At 43.0% G+C, this 17,933-nt stretch overlaps 2 protein-coding genes across 2 annotated transcripts in view; one reads left to right on the plus strand and one right to left on the minus strand.

Annotated features, from left to right (window-relative positions):
• NCBP1 (nuclear cap binding protein subunit 1) overlaps positions 1–159 on the minus strand; it is a 34,794-nt gene extending 34,635 nt beyond the window's left edge. Inside the window, exon 1 of the mRNA XM_065745544.1 lies at positions 48–159. Coding sequence (XP_065601616.1) covers positions 48–90 — 43 coding nt within the window. The 5' untranslated portion in view covers positions 91–159. The remainder of the gene's footprint in view (positions 1–47) is intronic.
• Positions 160–229: 70 nt separating this feature from the next.
• On the plus strand, positions 230–17,799 carry TSTD2 (thiosulfate sulfurtransferase like domain containing 2). The gene is made up of 9 exons (XM_065745545.1): positions 230–352; positions 423–700; positions 2,359–2,467; positions 5,272–5,397; positions 7,756–7,861; positions 10,513–10,631; positions 11,289–11,447; positions 12,310–12,448; positions 13,690–17,799. The coding sequence occupies exons 1-9, from the start codon at positions 239–241 to the stop codon at positions 13,947–13,949; spliced, it is 1,410 nt and encodes a 469-aa protein (XP_065601617.1). The 5' UTR covers positions 230–238; the 3' UTR covers positions 13,950–17,799.
• The last annotated feature ends 134 nt before the right edge of the window (positions 17,800–17,933 follow it).

Consider the following 17,933-nt stretch of genomic DNA (forward strand, 5'->3'; position numbering starts at 1 on the left):
CCGCCCAGGGCCAGGCAGGCAAAAGCGCGAGGACGACCAGTGCTCACCATCGCTATCATCGCTATCGTCACTGTGCCGCCGCCGCGACATGGCGCCAGGCAAGAAGCGAGGACCGAGCCGCACCGCGCGGGACTGAGACGACCGCGCTCCCTCCCCACCCGTTTCCGGCGGTTTCGCCTCCACTTCCGCTTCCGCTTTCTGTCGGGCAGCTCTTCCGGGGCGGGGCTCGCGGCGGGAGATGGCGCCGGGCGAGGTGCAGCCCGGGGTGGGCATCGTGCCTCGGGGCAGCGCTGCGCCTCAGGCGGCCGCCGCTGCCGCCGCCAGGAAGCAACGCGCCTCCGCCCGCAGGAAGGTATGTAGGGCGCGGACATGGTGCTCGGGGCTGCTGCTGCCGCCTGCGGTAACGGCCGGCTGCCTTGCAGGCGTTCTCCCTGTTCGTCAAGGCGAAAGAGGTGCCGGCCACGTACCCGGGCAGTGGGGCGGCCGTGTGGTGGAGGTGCTGCCGGCAGACGTTCCGCGAGCGCCGCAGCATCCACCGGCACGTTGGCACGCAGCACGGCGGGGACGTGGAGCAGCAGGCGACTGGGCCTGGATGTGCGGGCAGGGCGGTGTCCGCTGAGGGGACGGGGGGACGAGGCTGTGAAGAGCTCTGCGAGGCGCTCCCCGATACCAGCGGTCTCCGCATTGAGGAGCTAACCAGGTAAGGCCACCGTCGCCGGGCACTTGCTTTCACCGCGCTTCTGTGGGGGTGATACTCCGCCTGCAGGAAGTTAGCTGTCAGACCTCGTGGCGCTCAGGAGCCTTCTTTAGGTGTCTCCTTGAATCGGCAGCTATAGACTGCCTGCAGGAATCACTTCAAGAGACTTCAGATAAGCCCTCTTGAATCCCGTGTGAAACAGACTTAAGTTCCCGATGGTGAAGTAAAATTGCATTTCCTTTTAAGATTGGAGCTCTGGAGAAGCAGGCTGTCAGAGCAGCTCTGTGCTTCTGACATCTGGAGTCTGTGAGGACGGGCAGCAGTAGAAGGGAGAACGGTGCAGTTTGCTCTGTGTGTATGAGTGTGTGCTCTTGCTTTCCATTCCATACAGGAATTTGCCAATAGCTTCTGATTTTTTTGGTATATTTGTGAATCCGTTTTTAATCAACATAAATATACAGCTTGCAAGTTTTCAAATTGAACGTATGGAGTTGCAATCAGATGTTCAACTCAAAAGCCCGATCATGTCTCTTACCAGATGTTTATGAGCCCCCTCTTAGCACAGAGAAATATCCTTCCCTTCACGTCATCACTTTTTGGTAGTTTGTACAGTTGTGAACAGGTGGAAGTACAAATATTTTCATCAAATATCTCTGATGAACACTTTGAGAGCTCACTAGGAATTACAGCCATTGCCACTGAATGAGCTTGGTGTGCTGGTTTCACAAAAGCAGCTCAAGTATCCCACTAGTTTTATGTTTTGTTGAAATCAGAGTAAACTTTGTTACTTAAATGCATTAACTATATTATCAATTTTTTGAGGGCTGCTCCAAGATTGATGCCTTCTATTTTGCAGTGTTCACCCACAATGTCAGAGGCAGATGTTGGAGGTATGGCCGTAGGGGTTGAATCTTCCTGTCAGTTCTGTTCCACTTTGTTGCTGTGCGAGAGATGGCAGCAGAGGGGTGGTCTGACTGAACAGTGACTGGCATGGAAGTGTGGATGAAGTAAATGTGTGTCATTGAATTTCTGCATGTGGAAAAAAATGGCACCCAATGATATTCATCTACTTTTGTTGAACTTTTCTGGAGACCAAACAGTGGATGTGAGAACAGTGAGGTGCTGGCTGGTGTGTTTCAGCAGTGGCAACAGCAGCAGTAGATTACCTGGACTGGTAGAGATTTTTACAAGCTTGGAATGCAGACTTTTGTTCATTGCTGGTGAAATGTGTAGCAAATGGTGGTGATAATGCTGAAAATGTGTTTTCTAGCTAATAATTTTTTCTATTACTGTTATTGTTCTTTGAATGGGTTGGAAATTAGGAAGGAGGCATTAGTTTTGGAATGACCTACATGTATGTGACCAGGGACTATTCCTCTTCACTCACTGTGGCCCAGGCAAGCTAGAGGGTTGGACGTCCATCCCTCACTTCATGGAGGAAGTGAATTTGAAACTTCACTTAGTTTTTGTCCTTTCTCTTGGAAATTAGTTAGACTCAGCAGTGCTAACCTGTCTAAAATTTTGTGGTTTTTTTTTTCCCATCACATCCACCAGGAGAAAATAGGTTGCTTTTTAAAGGTTTAATGGTAATAATATATTTTTGTGCTTTCAACTCTTAACATCCTTTCCCTGTTTGTTCATCTTTGCTGTGCTATGGGCAGCAAGGTGGGAGAAGTACTTCTGTATTACTGCTACTGTGAGGTGAAGGATCCAGAGAAACTCTGTGCTTGGCAAAAGGCTCTGTGCCAGCATCTGCATCTCACTGGCAAGGTAAGGTTTTAGGCAACAGTTGTATTCCTTACAGAAAAGCATACTCTTTGTTTACTGCAGAATCGTGGGCTTGTGAGCCAGCAAGTGTTTTGCATTACAAGGTGCTGGTCTGTTACTGTTTCATTAAGTATGGCATTCTGGGTCTGTGAAGTATCATTTAGAACATTATTGTTAGAGCTAAAGCAAAAAAGAAACTGCAGATGATTTTACATCCTTTAGGATGCTGGGAAACATTAATTGTTTCATATTGAGTAAGACTCCAGTGTATGTGCAGCATACTGTTGCCCTCCCCATGCATGAAGGGTTACTCCAGTTTGACCATTCATACACTTTTATTTTTTATTACTTTTTATTATTTTCTGTGTTATTTGTGTTTGTTTCTTATTATTAATCCTTTACTTCCTGGTAAGACTCTTTTTCTTGTTTTAATTCTGAATGTTCATGTGAGCTCTTTGTGGCTTAGCTATGGATTCATAGAATCACAGAGGTTGGAAGAGACCTCAAGAGATCATCGAGTCCAACCCCCTGCCAAAGCAGGTTCCCTACACCAGATTCCCTACACCAGGGTAGGTGTCCAGGTGGGTCTTGAATATCTCCAGAGAAGGAGACTCCACAACCCCTCTGTGCAGCTGTGCCAGTGCTCCGTCACCCTCACCGTAAAGAAGTTCCTGTGCTGCAGTTTCTGTCCGTTCTCCCTTGTCCTGTCTCCACACACTGCTGAAAAGAGTCTGGCTTCACCACTTTGTCCCCCACACCTCAGATATTTATAAACTGAATCAGGTCCCCTCTCAGTCTTCTTTTCTCAAGGCTAAAGAGACCCAGTTCACTCAGCCTTTCTTCATAGGGGAGATCCTCCGGGCCCTTCACCATCTTTGTGGCCCTGCGCTGGACTCTTTCCAAGAGATCCCCATCTTTTTTGTACAGGAGAGCCTAGAACTGGACACAGTACTCCAGATGAGGCCTCACCAGGGCAGAGTAGAGGGGGAGGGTCACCTCCCTTGACCTGCTGGCCACGCTCTTCTTAATGCCTCCCAGGATCCCATTGGCCTTCTTGGCCACCAGGGCACACTGCTGGCTCATGGTCAACCTGTCATCCACCAGTACACCCAGGTCCCTCTCTGCATAGCTCCTCTCCAGCAGCTCACCCTCCAGCCTGTACTGGTGCATGCAATTATTCCTCCCTAGGTGCAAGACTCTACACTTAACTCTTGTTAAATTTCATCCATCTTCTGACTGCCCAGCTCTCCAGCCTGTCCAGGTCTTGCTGAATGGCAGCACAGCCTTCAGGTGTGTCAGCCAATCCTCCCAACTTCGTATCATCAGCAAACTTGCTGTGGGTGGCCACTATTCCCTCATTAAGGTCATTGATGAAGATGTTGAACATTACTGGACCCAGCACGGACCCCTGGGGGACACTGCTGGTTACAGGGCTCCAACTGGATTCTGCACCGCCAACGACAACCCTCTGCACTCTGCCAGTCAGCCAGTTCTCAACACACTTCACTGTCTGTTCATTTGTCCCACCTTTCCTTAGCTTTGTTATGTCATGGGGGACAGAATCAGATGCCTTGCTGAAATCAAGGTAGACTACACCCACCACCCTCCCCCATCCACCCAACCAGTGACAACATCATAGAAGGTCACCAGGTTGGTTGAGCATGACCTCCCCTTGGTGAACCCGTGCTGGCTACTCCTGGTAACCTCCTTTTTCTCCAATTGTCTGGAGCTGGCATCCAGCTCAAGCTGTTCCATCACCTTTCCAGAGACAGAGCTGAGGCTGACTGGCCTATAATTACCAGGATCTTCCTTCTTGCAAAATAAGAAATTACTGTATGGACAGTGTCTATTTGTATGCACTGGTGCAGGATGGATTGTAACTTCAAAACCTTATTTTTTTGTCTTCTTTCAAAAGATAGTATTTTTATTTTTCTTCTTTTTGTTGTTGTTTTTAATTTCTGGCAACAGAAATTTCTTAAGGTATTATAACTCAGCTAACAGATTTGCATCCAGTCTAATGTGTTTCTCAGAGCTGGTTCTGTTTAAAGCAGAGTGGATTCAGTGCTCTGCATTCTACAGACCCAGCCTTCCTTGTTCTGAAGGAATGAAAAGAAGGCATCTTTCTTGTTCTACATCTGCATAGTTTGGGGGTGAAATGTCCTGACCACTAACTTCTTTTCTTTGCTCAGTATCTTGTCTGATGGTTGGATAGGGGAGGAGAAAGGTGTCAAGGTGTCTTTTATTTCTTTTCTTTTCCAAATTGGTTCAACAATTGCCTTTTCAAATGCTTTTTTTTTTCCTTTCTTGTATTCGGTCTTTTTTTTTTCTTTTCCCTCCACCTCAGAACTTTTCCAGTGGTGTAGGTAAAATTACTCATGCTGACATTTAGTATTGCATGCTATATCACACATTATCACATTTTCCTTTTAGCTATCTGAGTCATTGAGCACAATCCCACTGCTCTTCCTGAAGCAGACTTTCAGTAGGAATTTTAATGCTGAGTGCAGTATGCTTGTTAACCGGTTATCGTTTCTGTTTATTGCTCAAACTTAGCTCTCTTATGTCAGTCTTCTGAAACAACTTAAAGTAGTTACTGCTTTTTTAATTCCAGTTTTTATTTTACTGTTTTCTTTTTCTGCTCAACTTAACTGTAATCATCTTTGCCTCCTTTCCTGCCTCAGTAGTCTCTTTTTCAAACCTCCTTCTGCATCTGTGTTTCATCACTGAATCATATTTTGCTCATTTTCACCATGATCTGTTTCTGCTGTTACTAAGCTGTAGGCCTGTCTTCTCCTCTTGCCTTCTAGGTACGAGTTGCTTCAGAAGGAATTAATGGAACAGTTGGTGGAAGCAAAGTAGCTACCAATCTCTACATTGAAGTTATGCTTGCTCAGCCTCTCTTCAAAGACATTTTGTGTCGAGATGATTTCAAGGTATGAAAGACTTTTCTACATAGGCATTGTTAATGCAGCACATATAATTTTTAAGAAATTAGCACACTAGTTAATAGCGTGTTAAGTTAATATACTTAATAGTATACTTGATGGGAAAAATTTTGCTCAAATGTGTTTGCTCAGTTCTCTTTTTCCCCCAAAAAATATACAGAGGAGAGTCTTTAGTTTTATTTATTCATATACAGGGACAGTCTACTAGGGACATTTTCCCCTTAGGATCTCAGAGGGTCAAAGGCACAGCCACCTTTATATGCCTATCTCCTCTATTGTCCCTCTTCCTTTCCTCATTAGCTGAAATACTTGGAGGTTACAGACTTCCTGGTCTGCCACATAAGTGTTTCCCCTGATATGTAAACCCCCACTTTATATCATGCATTGCATGTGTAATTAACTCCAACTTAATGCTACCTGGGGTGAAGAATATATTAATTAATACTAATTAGCTGATTAAGCCTGTGCTTTAAGTCCAAAGTTCATAAATTCAAGTTGCCGATCAACCTTTGTAACTTAAGCTGTATTTGTTGAAAGGTAACAAAATAATTACAGACATCAAGCAGAGAGGAACATGCAAACTTCTGTGGAACTATTTTGCAAGGTCACCTTGTTCACAAACCTCTTTTCTCTCAGTACTTATACTGTTCAGTAGCAGTTCTGCTCTCTCTGTGCTAACCGAAGAAATGTGTTCCTAAACTTTGTTTAGAAATCTGCTGGTACAAGCAGCAATAGCAGTTACTGCAAGCAACAGCATCAGTTTTAAAGTCTTGTGGTCTGCACACATGTGAAGCAGGGAATATGCTTCTATTCTGCAGTTCTTAAACAAGCATTTGCTCTCACTTGACTGTCAAAATCTAGGTATCACAATCCATGCAGAGTATTCCCGTCCTGACCTACTGGTTTAAGTGTGCAGCCGTTGCTGTCCTTACAGGTGCATTGTCAGTTCTATGAATTGGATGTGTTTTATGATAAACAAATAAATATGGGCAGCACCAAGAGTTTTCTCCTCACTCTTCTTAGTGCCTAACTCTACCTGAGCATGAGTATATGTGCTGATTACTGTCTTAAGATGATGGTGGTAGCTGTGTGCACCATATGGCTTTCTGGAGGGCTTTTGCTACCCCTTCCCTGTATGTAGATTTTCTGAAGGGAAGAAAAGCTGCTTTTGTTTTTAGGACTGTTTTCTTTTGCACGCAGTTTTACTTGCAGGTAGTACTGTTTTATTTCCCATAAATAACTAAGCTGAAAAGTGTTAGTGAAATGTGTGACTCAAATCCCACACAGAACTGCAGTGCTGATTCAGTCTTAGCATTTTGTGTATTGCATTTGCATGAAACACATAGGTAAACCCTGACTTGTTACTGTGATATGCAGTTGCAAAAACAAAGTACAGATGGAATTTTACCTAGGAAAAGTCTGTGGTCTTTTATGACCTCTCCAAGCACCAGCACTCATGCATTAGCCCATGGTGGTATTTTCTGTGTCACGGTTCCTCTGCATGCTGAATACCAATATGAGTGTTTCCAGTTCCTATGCCAAGAATATGGGAACAAGCAAGCGAGTGTTGGGCCTGTGGCTGTGAAAATATTCAGAGTTGCTGCAAACTGATTTCTGTGAGAGCTGGCATAGTACTGCTCTGCACTTTCATTAGTGTGTTTGTATGTTCCATAGTTTCTAAACTATATTTGAGAGTTGTTTCTACATAAATTTTCACATCATGTCCTCTGCTGAGAGTTGCCTACCAGAAAGGTTTTGCCATGACCTCCAAAGTTGAGTCTCATAGGGGAGACAGGCTCTATTGTTAAAGACTTAAATCTAGTACACCTTCCAAATGTCTTTTTCAAGTCTGTGAAACACTGCAGTCTCCTTTGGACATGTGACAAGAGGCCTATCTGTGCTTACTGTGGTGATCAGAGGAGCTGAAGAGATCTGCAGACTCAGGTGCATCAAAATGATCTGTCACTGGAAGGGATTATTTGTTTAACATATCTGTCAGAGTCAGTAAGCTGGGTAATAGCCTTGACTTTCTCATCATAGATGCTAGTAACATAGTTTTTAATTAAGAAATAACAGTTTTTTTCAGACCTACCACTGCTTGCTGACTCCTGCCAAATGGGGCCTGACACACATACTGGGTAGTCACTGGGACAGACACTTTTCTGTTGGTGGTGGGAGTGAACTGATCTCTAGCCCTCTGGATTCAGAATATGGATTTTTGCAGGTTCTTTCTCTCAGCCACTGAGACATTTTCAAATTCTAGTGGTATGTACAAATTCAAGTGTAAATTTTTGATCTTCACATCTAAAACACTGTATTCAGTCATTCCTATGTTTTATTTCCTAGAGTAGTGCAGGAGGAGCTCACTGTTTCCCGGATCTTCGAGTTGGAGTATTCAAAGAAATTGTACCACTGGGCATTGATCCAAAAGAAGTCTCTTATAAAGAAACTGGTAAGCTGATTACATGAAAAATAAAAATATCTCACCCAAGTTGAGGTGTAAATGAGAATAAAGTAGCTTCACGAAAAACCACTTCTTTCTGCACGGTGGCCAGGATGCAGAAAGAGTAAATACAGAAATTGGTCTCTCACTAGTAGTCAAAATTTATGGTATAATTTTATGGTACAGGGAATTTGTTGGCCTGGGGTTTGGTTTCCAAAGTGTTTATCTGCTTCAAAAAGCATGGAATTAACTGCTTTTTCTGTAGCAAACTCTTCACAGTTCGGATGACATCAAGCAGTGTTGTGGTTCTGTGATTCCACATCAGAACATCACATAAAACAGTGAGAGTTGAAGAGTTAATGTGGTGGGTCAGAGAAAGAGGGGTGGAGCTCCTGGCCAGACTCCAAGGCCCTCTCCTTCTGGATTGCACGCTTTTTTCTTTCAGTTTTGGCTGTGGAGAAAAGCATGTGTGCTTCCCCTGCACTCTGCCAGTGTACTGCAGAGTACACTGTTGTCTCTCAGTTTGTTTGATTTTTTTTTTGTCAAATTTACTGTTCCTCCTCAAGTCGTTGCCGTTGCTTTTTTTAGACCCATCAGCTCACTCCATATTCTTTCCCCTCTCCCCCTCTCCTGCTCAGAGACTTGAGGCGCAAAAGGCAGGGCAGTTTTTTTTTTCTCTCCCTCTCTATTTTTTTCTGGTTGTTTTTTTTTAATTTTTTTTTTTGTATCTTTGTCATGGACTCAGATCTAGAGATAACTCTGTGGCAAGCAGCTGCCTTGTTTTGAGGTAGGCAAGGACTTTGTTCTTTCATCAGGGAGCGTCCTGAACACCTGCTAAAGGCAGTGTAGAGTGAGATTATTATGGTATGACATAGGAAGGACGCTCAATCCAGGAGTATATGTATTCAGAATATTTTGTAGGTGCTTGTGATTGCTTAGAAAAGAGTAGAGAGTTCTAGTGCTCTTATTGTCATTGTTATCCTGTAGACCTTTGGATCCAATAGATTCTCTTGCTGTGGGTGCGGAGACCTGCATATAACTTTTTTTTCTAGAAAGTACTAGAATCCTGCTGGAGCTTATTCTTGAGTATATACATCTTTCCTTGTTTGGCACTGTTGATCTGCCTTTCTTTGTGTTGAAGTTAATAGCCACTGTCTGTCACAGTACAGTAGAGCCACTTATGAATCAGATCCATGCCAGATCCTGCCAGGAACATTTGTTTCCTGCTTCCTATAAGTGCATAGTATGGATTAAGGCTGGTAAGAAGGAACTGGCTAAGTGTCTACTGTAAGGACACTTGCATAGGTGGTAATGGGTTGGTAGAATTATTTATATTTGAGATTAAGGAGTCTGGGTAAGGAGTTAATCAAGTAAAAGAACATTTGCTTAAACCAAAAGCTAACAGTCTGTGACTGTTGCAGTGCCTCACTTCTAAGCTTAAAACATTGGATATTTCATTCCTATGGGCTATGTCAAGAGCCGTCTCTGTCTTATTTACCGTTTGAATACTTAGGATTCCTCAGTTAACAAGCTACTGAGGGAGCGCCTTCTTGGGAGCCCTAATTAACAATTATTTAATTGTTTGGAGTCATCCCTCCCAGGCACGGATACCTTGCTGCTTTAGCGTTGGAGTGATTGTTTTTTCTCACCCCTTTTTCTGAAATTGTATATTGTTTGGGTTTCTGCTCTCACATCACAGAGGACAGGGGAGCTGCTGTCCAAACTTGCTCTTGATCGTAGTTCATAAAGCATCTCTGATCAGTCCTAAATTGTCTTGTGTTACTGTGCACTTGAACAGTGAGTAGTAGTACTACAGATACCAATTAACAGAGCAGTTTTGGTCTTTTTTCCTACCAGTAGTTACTGATGGTGGCAAATTTCTACAGCATCTTTTCGTGACTTCCCCTCTCCCCAGTGTTTTTCTGCAGTTTTGGCAGGTGATTTTTTTCCCCATTTCTAGGCATTTTATGTTCTGCTAGTATTTTTCTTTTCTGCTTGTATTTTTCTTTTTTCTATTTTTTTTTAACTTCTGTTTAACAGTATTTTGTGGAGATACTTCCCGTCACTTTGGTGATTTGCTTGTAGGGCTATTTTTTAGTATGTTAAGGGATTTTAGTGAATGAGGCTTATCTGTTTTCTAGTAGGTTGCGAGTTCTAAGTCCTGAGCAACTTTAAAGCAGGGAAACTGTAAACCTAGGTTGCATGTAGAATAATTTTCCATTTTCATCAACAGAGGTGAATTTCAGGTTGCTTCTCTAAGTTTCTGCATGTCAAAATGCAATAAAAGACGAACCAAGTGAAAGGAAATGTATTTTCTTATTTCTTTAGAGTTATAAAAGTTGCCAGAAGGATGTAACAAAGGTCATAGAGACAGGCAAGTATCTGTTGCTTTTTTTTTTTTTGTCACGTGGAACAGAAATAACTGTGGTTTCTTTCATTTACCAATTGGAAGCTGAACATGGATACACTTCTGGATGAGTTGAGATGATAACACTGTAAACTGTACGGAATATTTTCTGTTCTAGCTTTCTGTTGGAAATCTGAAGAAAATATCAATCAGTTAAGATCATATGTAGTATTATATTATATTGTAGTTCTGATTCTCAAAACTGTTTTTTTGTTTGTTTTTGTTTTGTTTTTTCTTTTTCTTTACTTTAAAGGAATCCATTTAACCCCTCAGGAATTTCACAGAGAAGTAGAACGCTATCTGTCTCAGTCCAGTCAAGGACAAAGTGATACCATCTTGCTGGATTGTAGGAACTTCTATGAAAGTAAAATAGTAAGTGTTCATTTGCTTCTTGTAGTGTGTTACAGTTATTGCAGGGAAGCAGTCCACATCTGGGGGATGTAACTCCACTGCAGAGGATTGGTCACACTGACTGGAATATGTAACAAGTTCAGCTGAGCAGTGATGTTTAGATAGAGGCAGTGATGTCCTAGAATGGAGCCTGCCTGGCAGGGTGCTTACACATCTTGGAGTGAAAAGACAAAATGATTCATAGAACATGAGTACGGAATAGCTTACAGTTTGAAATAAATTAGTAAATTTGTGAGAACGTTTTCCAGCATTTTTGACTTGTCCATATGTCACAATGTGTGAATGGATTTGTCCTGCCTGTTGTGTTCTGTTTACCAACTCTTCTGCACTGTTATACAGTAAGTTCATCCTTTCTCTGACAGTTGTGTTCTGATTAGATCCTTAATTTATGTTTGAATGTGAGGAAACATAAACTAAATTTTCTTAAAGATTTGAACAGCTATTTTGATGCATAAACATAGTTGAGGAGCAGTCTGAAGTATGTGTAGTGTTGGGTGTGTGCAGTGACCTGGTTGATCTAGACCCAGAATTAGCTACTTCCTCTAGTCCGAGACATAGACCTTACCATGTAGGGGAGCTTATATCTATTCATGTACCTATTTGTTGTTGTTGTTGCAGGGACATTTCCTGGGCTGTCTGGCTCCAGACATCAGGAAGTTCAGCTATTTTCCCAGCTACATTGATGAAAACCTGAAGCTGTTTAAAAACAAGCGTGTCCTGATGTACTGCACAGGAGGCATTCGTTGTGAAAGAGGCTCTGCTTACCTGCGGAGCAAGGTGAGATATCGTTCTGAGTGCTCTATGTTGAGATTGCTTCAGAGGTAGGCTGTCATTTATTTTACTGGTAAATTCTTACAAGTATGAACTGCTTGGTATTGGGAAACTTGTGTCTCACATCTGCTTCGTGGTGCCTGTCCAGGATGCAGGTGATGTATTGCATCTCAGCATGAGAAGCATGGGCTAGAGTAGCAGGATGACCATTTCAGTGGTGTTTCAGGAGAGTTTGAGAGCATTTGATAGTGTTTCTGCAAGCTCTATCTACGTTATGCTCTGCGCTTGTTACTGCACAGCTTGAGCATTTTATTGTGGTGCATGTCAGCTTATCACTGATTTTCCAGTGCAGTGGAGTTAGAACTGCATTGTTCTATTCCATCCCACTGTTGTCCTAGGTCCCACTCCTGTATGGAACAAGGCAACAGTGCACGGGAATGATGTGTAAACCTTGATTCCAGATGTGTAAACCTTGATTCTTTCTCTGCTGCACCAAGATGAACATTCAGAAATTCTGCTCCTTTTAACTGCTCACTACATAAAACAAAAATAAGCAGTGTTTACAGAGGTTCAGGTATTTGGCCTGTGATGCAGCAAAGCTCCCTCAGTCAAGGTGGTTTCCATCTTTTTTTTTTTTCCTTAGTGTACCATGAACTGTAGATTTGGAATTCTGTCAACAAGCCAGCATAGTGAGAGCTGTCCAGTTGCACCGACTAGATTTGTGGGCACATGTGGTGCTATCCTGGGGTCACTGAGAAACTGCTTGTTTTCAGTGACCCCCTACTGTCTTCATATTTGCTTTTGTAGCCCTGGCACAGGCACACTGCTACTGTCTCCTTCAGCATTTCTGTTATTGTGTGTTAAACAGGCAGTGTGCAAAGAGGTCTACCAGCTAAAAGGTGGAATTCACAAGTACTTGGAGGAATTTCCAGATGGGTTCTACAGGGGGAAGCTGTTTGTATTTGATGATCGTTATGCCATTTCTTCCAATGAAGATGTCATCTCAGGTAAGACTAGATAGCAGAAGCAACAAAAGGCCAAGAAGTTACTGCAGTGGGTTCCTCTGAGATGTGTAGAACACCAGACTGGTCTGTATATTTCATCTTTGTACTGATGCACCATCTGTCAGTATGGTGACTTTTCATTATGATAGTCAACTCTGTGGTCTTGATACATAAAGTAGAAATAAGAGCAAAAGCGACACTAAACAGTTCCTTAAGCTGGGCAGTAAAATGAAGCATCTCCTGCAGAGCTGCTGCTGTTAAGTGCTATCAGGAGCAATGGGGATGTCAAACACTAGTGTTATCTGCTTGTTGCCCATAGCCACGATCAGACTGCAGTTGGCCAAGTGATGGAAGCATTAAAGAGTTTTGCTATCAGGTGGTCTCTGCTCCAGTGATCTCAGAGAACATCAGCATAAATGGCACTTAGTTATTTTCATGCTTTCTGAAGCTTTCTATGGCCTGCAGAATTTCAGTGACTTCTAGCTGAAGTTGATAAGAATTTGACTTAAGTCTTCTGGCTGTAGTCACTCTTCATCTATTTCAAATGAAATACCTGCTGCTGTCTTCTCAGTTGCCAGGTACTCAGTTGCCAAGTTAACAGAGGAAACCTGGCTTTACCTTCCTTTAGGAAGCAGTGCTGCTTTTTCTCAGACTAGGTAACTTTTTCCGCATAACTTCCCATTTCTCCTCTACATTTTACCGTGCCATCTTGAAGGTCCTTGGCTTGGTGCAGAAACAAAATACACTCTGGATATATCACACTCGTTCATCCAGAAGTTTCACAAGGCACTTTCTCAATGGTGTAGCTGATGGTGTGCCGTTTAAAAGCAGAAGGCTTTCTTTTAAAGGGCGTCAGATGTTGTGAAAGGAATCTAGTAGAACTGCTAATGACAACCCATATGCGATTGTATTTAGGTGGAAAACGTTCCTGAGTTCTGCACCAAAGTATCTTTAAATTTCTCCTGGCAGCAGAGATCTGTTCTGTCATGTCTGATCTAGAACTAGAGGAAAAATAGCAAGTGCTTTTTCCTTGTTCTAAGGTGACTTTATTCATTATCAATCAGATTTTTAAAACTGAAGTATGTCTTTAGAAAATAAAACTAAAGCAGGAAGACAATGGATAGCCATTTAAATGAGAGATGAACCTCCTTGTGCCATGGAAGACTTTCTGCATGAGGGTCAGAGGGGGGCTGGTGTGGGTCTTAACTGTTTTTTGTTTGTTTGTTTTTTCCTCCTCCCTCTAGCATGCAGATACTGTGGGATGCTGTGGGACCAGTATAAACTTTGTTCCAGCCAGCACTGCCGACAGCTTGTTCTGACATGTCTGAGTTGTCGCAAGAAAGGTCTCACAGCTTGCTGCCCTGTTTGTCAAGAGAAAGAGCTTCAGGTGACCTCAGGGGCTTCAGGACAGGCACTGAAGGAGGAATGTGAATGTACACAGAGACGGCCAAGGGTACCTATTGAACATATCTCAGAAGGGACATGGGGCACAGCAAGAGATTAAGCTGTTTTATTAGCTGATCTGATAGCTAATTTGAAGGGCTTCTAAAACCAAATCCCTATCTGTTACTCAACTGGATTAAGAAATCACAAAAGTTCATTTGCTTGGAACGTCTTGTTTATAACCCACTTTAATTTCCCGAAAAAAATGTGCATTACTTGAACATATATACTGGAGTGTACAATCTGTTACTAGTGCTATAAGATTCCTCTCCCTGCATAGTCTTGTATCCAGGCCTCTACCATGGGGATTTTGCAGCAGAGGTTGAGTGATGGGACACAGCTGCTCACAATTTAGAAAAGAAACTGAAGAGACAAAAAAAAAAAGATTCCACTGTTCTTCTTCCATGAAGTTGGATCTTTCTGGCCTCTCCATTAATTGTGCATTTGCTGTAATAGATAGTGCTAGCATTATAAGGACTGCAGATTTATGAATGCCTGGCTAAATCACCAGATTAGAGTGGAAGGTATTTTCCACATACATATCATCTGCATGCACCTCTTGCTTTATAATAGTGAGAAGCACGCAATAGTTACTGGAGGGCAAAGACTCAACTTCAGTGTAAAAGCTTGAAGGCAGACTAAGGACCCCCATCACAACTGCAGAAAAGGTTGAGGATATGCATTGCACACAGGTACTGTCTGCCTGGCTGAACTTGCTTGTGACCTGTGGGTTGACCAGCAGAAGTGATTCCCATTTTGATGCTTTTGTTTGCCTTTTTTCCCTCAGCTGGTGAGTACATTAAACATCCAGGACTCAGCTCTGCTTGCACTGGGGAAAAAAAAAAAAGACAGCTTGAAGCATGTTGGTACTGAGACTCAGGAGGACAGAGACTGTCATAATACCAGTTATCGCCATCACTTCCATTGCCATATGTGTGTAAATGTCTGAAACAGCAATAAGGAGATTCTTTATCCACATTAAATAATTCAAGATGTTGGCAGCATTTGTGTTGTGCAAATACAGGTTGAGTTTTGGTATCACAGAAACAGAATGACTTTTGGGTTGAATGAACTTCAACCCCCTTTCCTTGTCCTGCACTGGTGACTGCAGGCCTGAACGCATTAATCCACCTGGGGCCTCATGAAGGCAGAGTAGAGGGGAACAGTAACCTCCCTTGCTCTGCTGGCCACCCCTCTTTTCATGCAGCCCAGGATACAATTGGCTTTCTGTGCTGCATTGCAAATAGGTCATCTTTGAGGTCACTTCCAAGCCTATCCATTCTATGATTGGTATGGCCCACACTGCCTCCAGTTCTAGCCTCTTTAATGAGCTCTTCTGCATCAGTGAGGACCAGGTCCAGGAATACTTCAGCCACAGTTGGGCTGTCTAATCTGGACCTGGAGGTTACCATGAGTGCACTCTAGGTGTCTCCTGGATTGCTTACAGCCTGCCATGTTGCTTTCCCAGCAGACATGGGTGGCTGAGGTTCCTCCATCAGGGTAAGAGCCTGAGAGTGTGATTCTTCTCATAGATGAAGCAAGAGGATCTCATCAACAGGCTCTTGATCAGGAGCCTGTGGAAGACAGCAACCACAGGTGCCCTTCATTGGTCTGATCTCAAATTTTACCCAAGTTCTTAACCTGTTCGTGGTGGTTTTTCAGAGGCAGCTCTACCATCTATCTGTTTCTTAAAGAAGAGGGCTACTCCTTCATTCCTCCTTCCCTGCTTTTCTCTTCTAAAAAGCTTGTAGCCCTCAATTTTAGTGTTCCACTTGGATGATTTGTCTCATCGCATTTCTGTGGTAGCTCTTATGCCACGGATGTCTAGTTGCAGTGGCTTTCATCTGCTCCTGCTTTTTTTCCATGTTGTGACCATTGGTTGTACTTCAGCTGGACTGTCAGCTGTGTTACCTTCTTCAAGGAGACCATCACGAATTTATGTGGGACAAATCTGAGAAGCTAATTACTAGCACTCCTGTGCCACAGGTTGGACATGGCTGATTCGTACTTTCTTGCATTTGGTCCTTTTGTGCAAGGTCTGCGTATGGAAGTAACCTCTGCAAGGCTTAGAATTCTTTCTAGTGTATTTCTAAGAAGTGCCCACAGTCCTCTGCAATGCTGCAGTAGTCTTCTGCACTGCCCTGAAGAATTTTGCTTTCATTTTAATATACTGCTTGTGTGTATCTGAGGAGAGCATCAGTGCAGGGCACATAGGGCAGATTCAGCATGTAGACATTTTACATCAGCACCACAGGATCCAACACATTCTTCAGCGAGCTCATCAAGATCTGTGCCCAGCTGTGGATGTGTATCTTGAAAACTTGTTTCTAGCCTCTTTATCTGGCATGGGTAGAAGTCTGGATCAAAGAATCCAGGTCTTCACAAAGAAGGATCTCTGGAATCTTGTCTGTTGGTGCCTCAGTTTACTGCAGTCTTCCTTCTGCTTTCTAAGCCATACCTAAGTGCCAAAGGCATCAGTAATGTGGAACTATGAACCTGATCTTGTTTATTGGCCTTAACAGGAGCAAGATCATCAAAGCAAATGATTGAAGGTCTCATCTGATATGCCTGTCAAATAATAAACAAAGCTATTGTTCAGAATTTCCCACCCATTTATTCAAGTGGTTAGCATCTTTTCTCATGAAAAAGGCAGTTCTCTTGACACCTTCGCTACACTCATTAGCAAAGGCACAAGCAGTGCTTATGCAATTTTCAGATCGTAATAGTGGGGAATTGTCTTTGACTTTGAAGGAATACACAGCATATGAGCTCAAAATACTTTGCTTGCTGCTGTCCCACCTCCCTGATGCTGTGTAACATAAGGAGGGGTTTTGTAAGTAGTGTAAAATATTGAATCATAAAACTGTAGGGATTGGAAGGGATCGCATACAGTCCAACCAGGATGTGTTTACTGACTGAAAAATCTCTTTGAAACATCCTGTCATTCTTAGTAATAACTCATTAGTAAAACAGAATCAGTTAATGGTGACTTTAATGTTCTTTTTTCAATCAGGCAACTTCTAAAAGCAAGATAAAAGCATATTTACTTATGCTTCTGTAGTTGCTTACTGCCAGTAGAAGCCTTCGTGGGTCCCATGGTCCCCTGGTATCTTACTCCCCAAAGGTTTGCTGTCCAGTTAACTTCTGGGGAAGATTGGAATATTAGTGGAAAAATATGCAAGTTCTAGTTGCAAGACTTTTCAAATGCAATGGTGGAGGAGCTTAAGCTTGTACACAACACCGTTTCTGGTCAGTACTGTCAGGTATTAACTTAAAAAGGACATTTTGTAATTCAGTGTATCAGCAAATGTCCAATGGTGTAATCCAGTTGAAAGATTGTTTCTGTATCACTTCTCAGTACAGAATGGAGCAAGGAAGACTGTTTTTCATATGTAATCCTCTGAAACTGCTATGATAAATAACCTTTAGTGCTTCCATCATAGTTTTTGAAGTACTGCACAAATACACTTCATTTGTACATTGCTGGTGCTTAATTTGGTAGCAGTAAATGCTGAAACCCAGCTAACTGCCATGTGGCAGACCTGGCTACCAGGTACAAGTTTCTTGAGAGCTGACAGCTGGAGAGCCTACCTACCTCAAAGTCACAGAGCCTTCTCTGGTCCTTGCTGTATTAAGGCAAGAGTGGAGAAGGGTTTGAAATATGCAGTCAGGTTCCTTCTGTTGTGGAGAAGTGAGTGGAAGATGCAATCTTAGTCCCATGAGCAGCCTCTTTATCCTGTTTTCTGGATTGCTTTTCCAAGATTAACACCGGAAAGCACTTGGTGTGCAAAATGTGAATTGCTGTGTGCAGGGGTCCAGGCACCTCAGTGGTAACTCCTTAGTGAAAGGCATGTCAGCTCCAGGGTAGGTGAATGAAGCAGGGCTGGCTGTGACTGCCAGGTGCTGCAGTCACCCAGCAGTCACCGAGGGGCTTCCTTCCCCTTTTTCTGAAGAGCTGCTGAGATGAAACAGTGATCCATTTGCTCCCAAATATCACTGTTTTGTAACTCCACTGCTGCAGAACTTGATGCCTTTCACCACAAAG

Source organism: Cyrtonyx montezumae, unplaced genomic scaffold (genome assembly GCF_038088225.1).
Source record: "Cyrtonyx montezumae isolate F1298 unplaced genomic scaffold, pur_monq_1.0 scaffold_36, whole genome shotgun sequence".
Classification (NCBI taxonomy): Eukaryota; Metazoa; Chordata; class Aves; order Galliformes; family Odontophoridae; genus Cyrtonyx; species Cyrtonyx montezumae.

What these genes read in the sequence shown, in the direction of transcription:
- TSTD2 (XM_065745545.1), top strand. Translation starts at nt 239, where the DNA reads ATGGCGCCGGGCGAGGTGCAGCCCGGGGTGGGCATCGTGCCTCGGGGC. An exon ending in ATCTGCATCTCACTGGCAAG is followed by an intron (nt 2,468 to 5,271) that starts GTAAGGTTTTAG and finishes CTTGCCTTCTAG; the next exon opens with GTACGAGTTGCTTCAGAAGG. An exon ending in ACTTCTATGAAAGTAAAATA is followed by an intron (nt 10,632 to 11,288) that starts GTAAGTGTTCAT and finishes TTGTTGTTGCAG; the next exon opens with GGACATTTCCTGGGCTGTCT.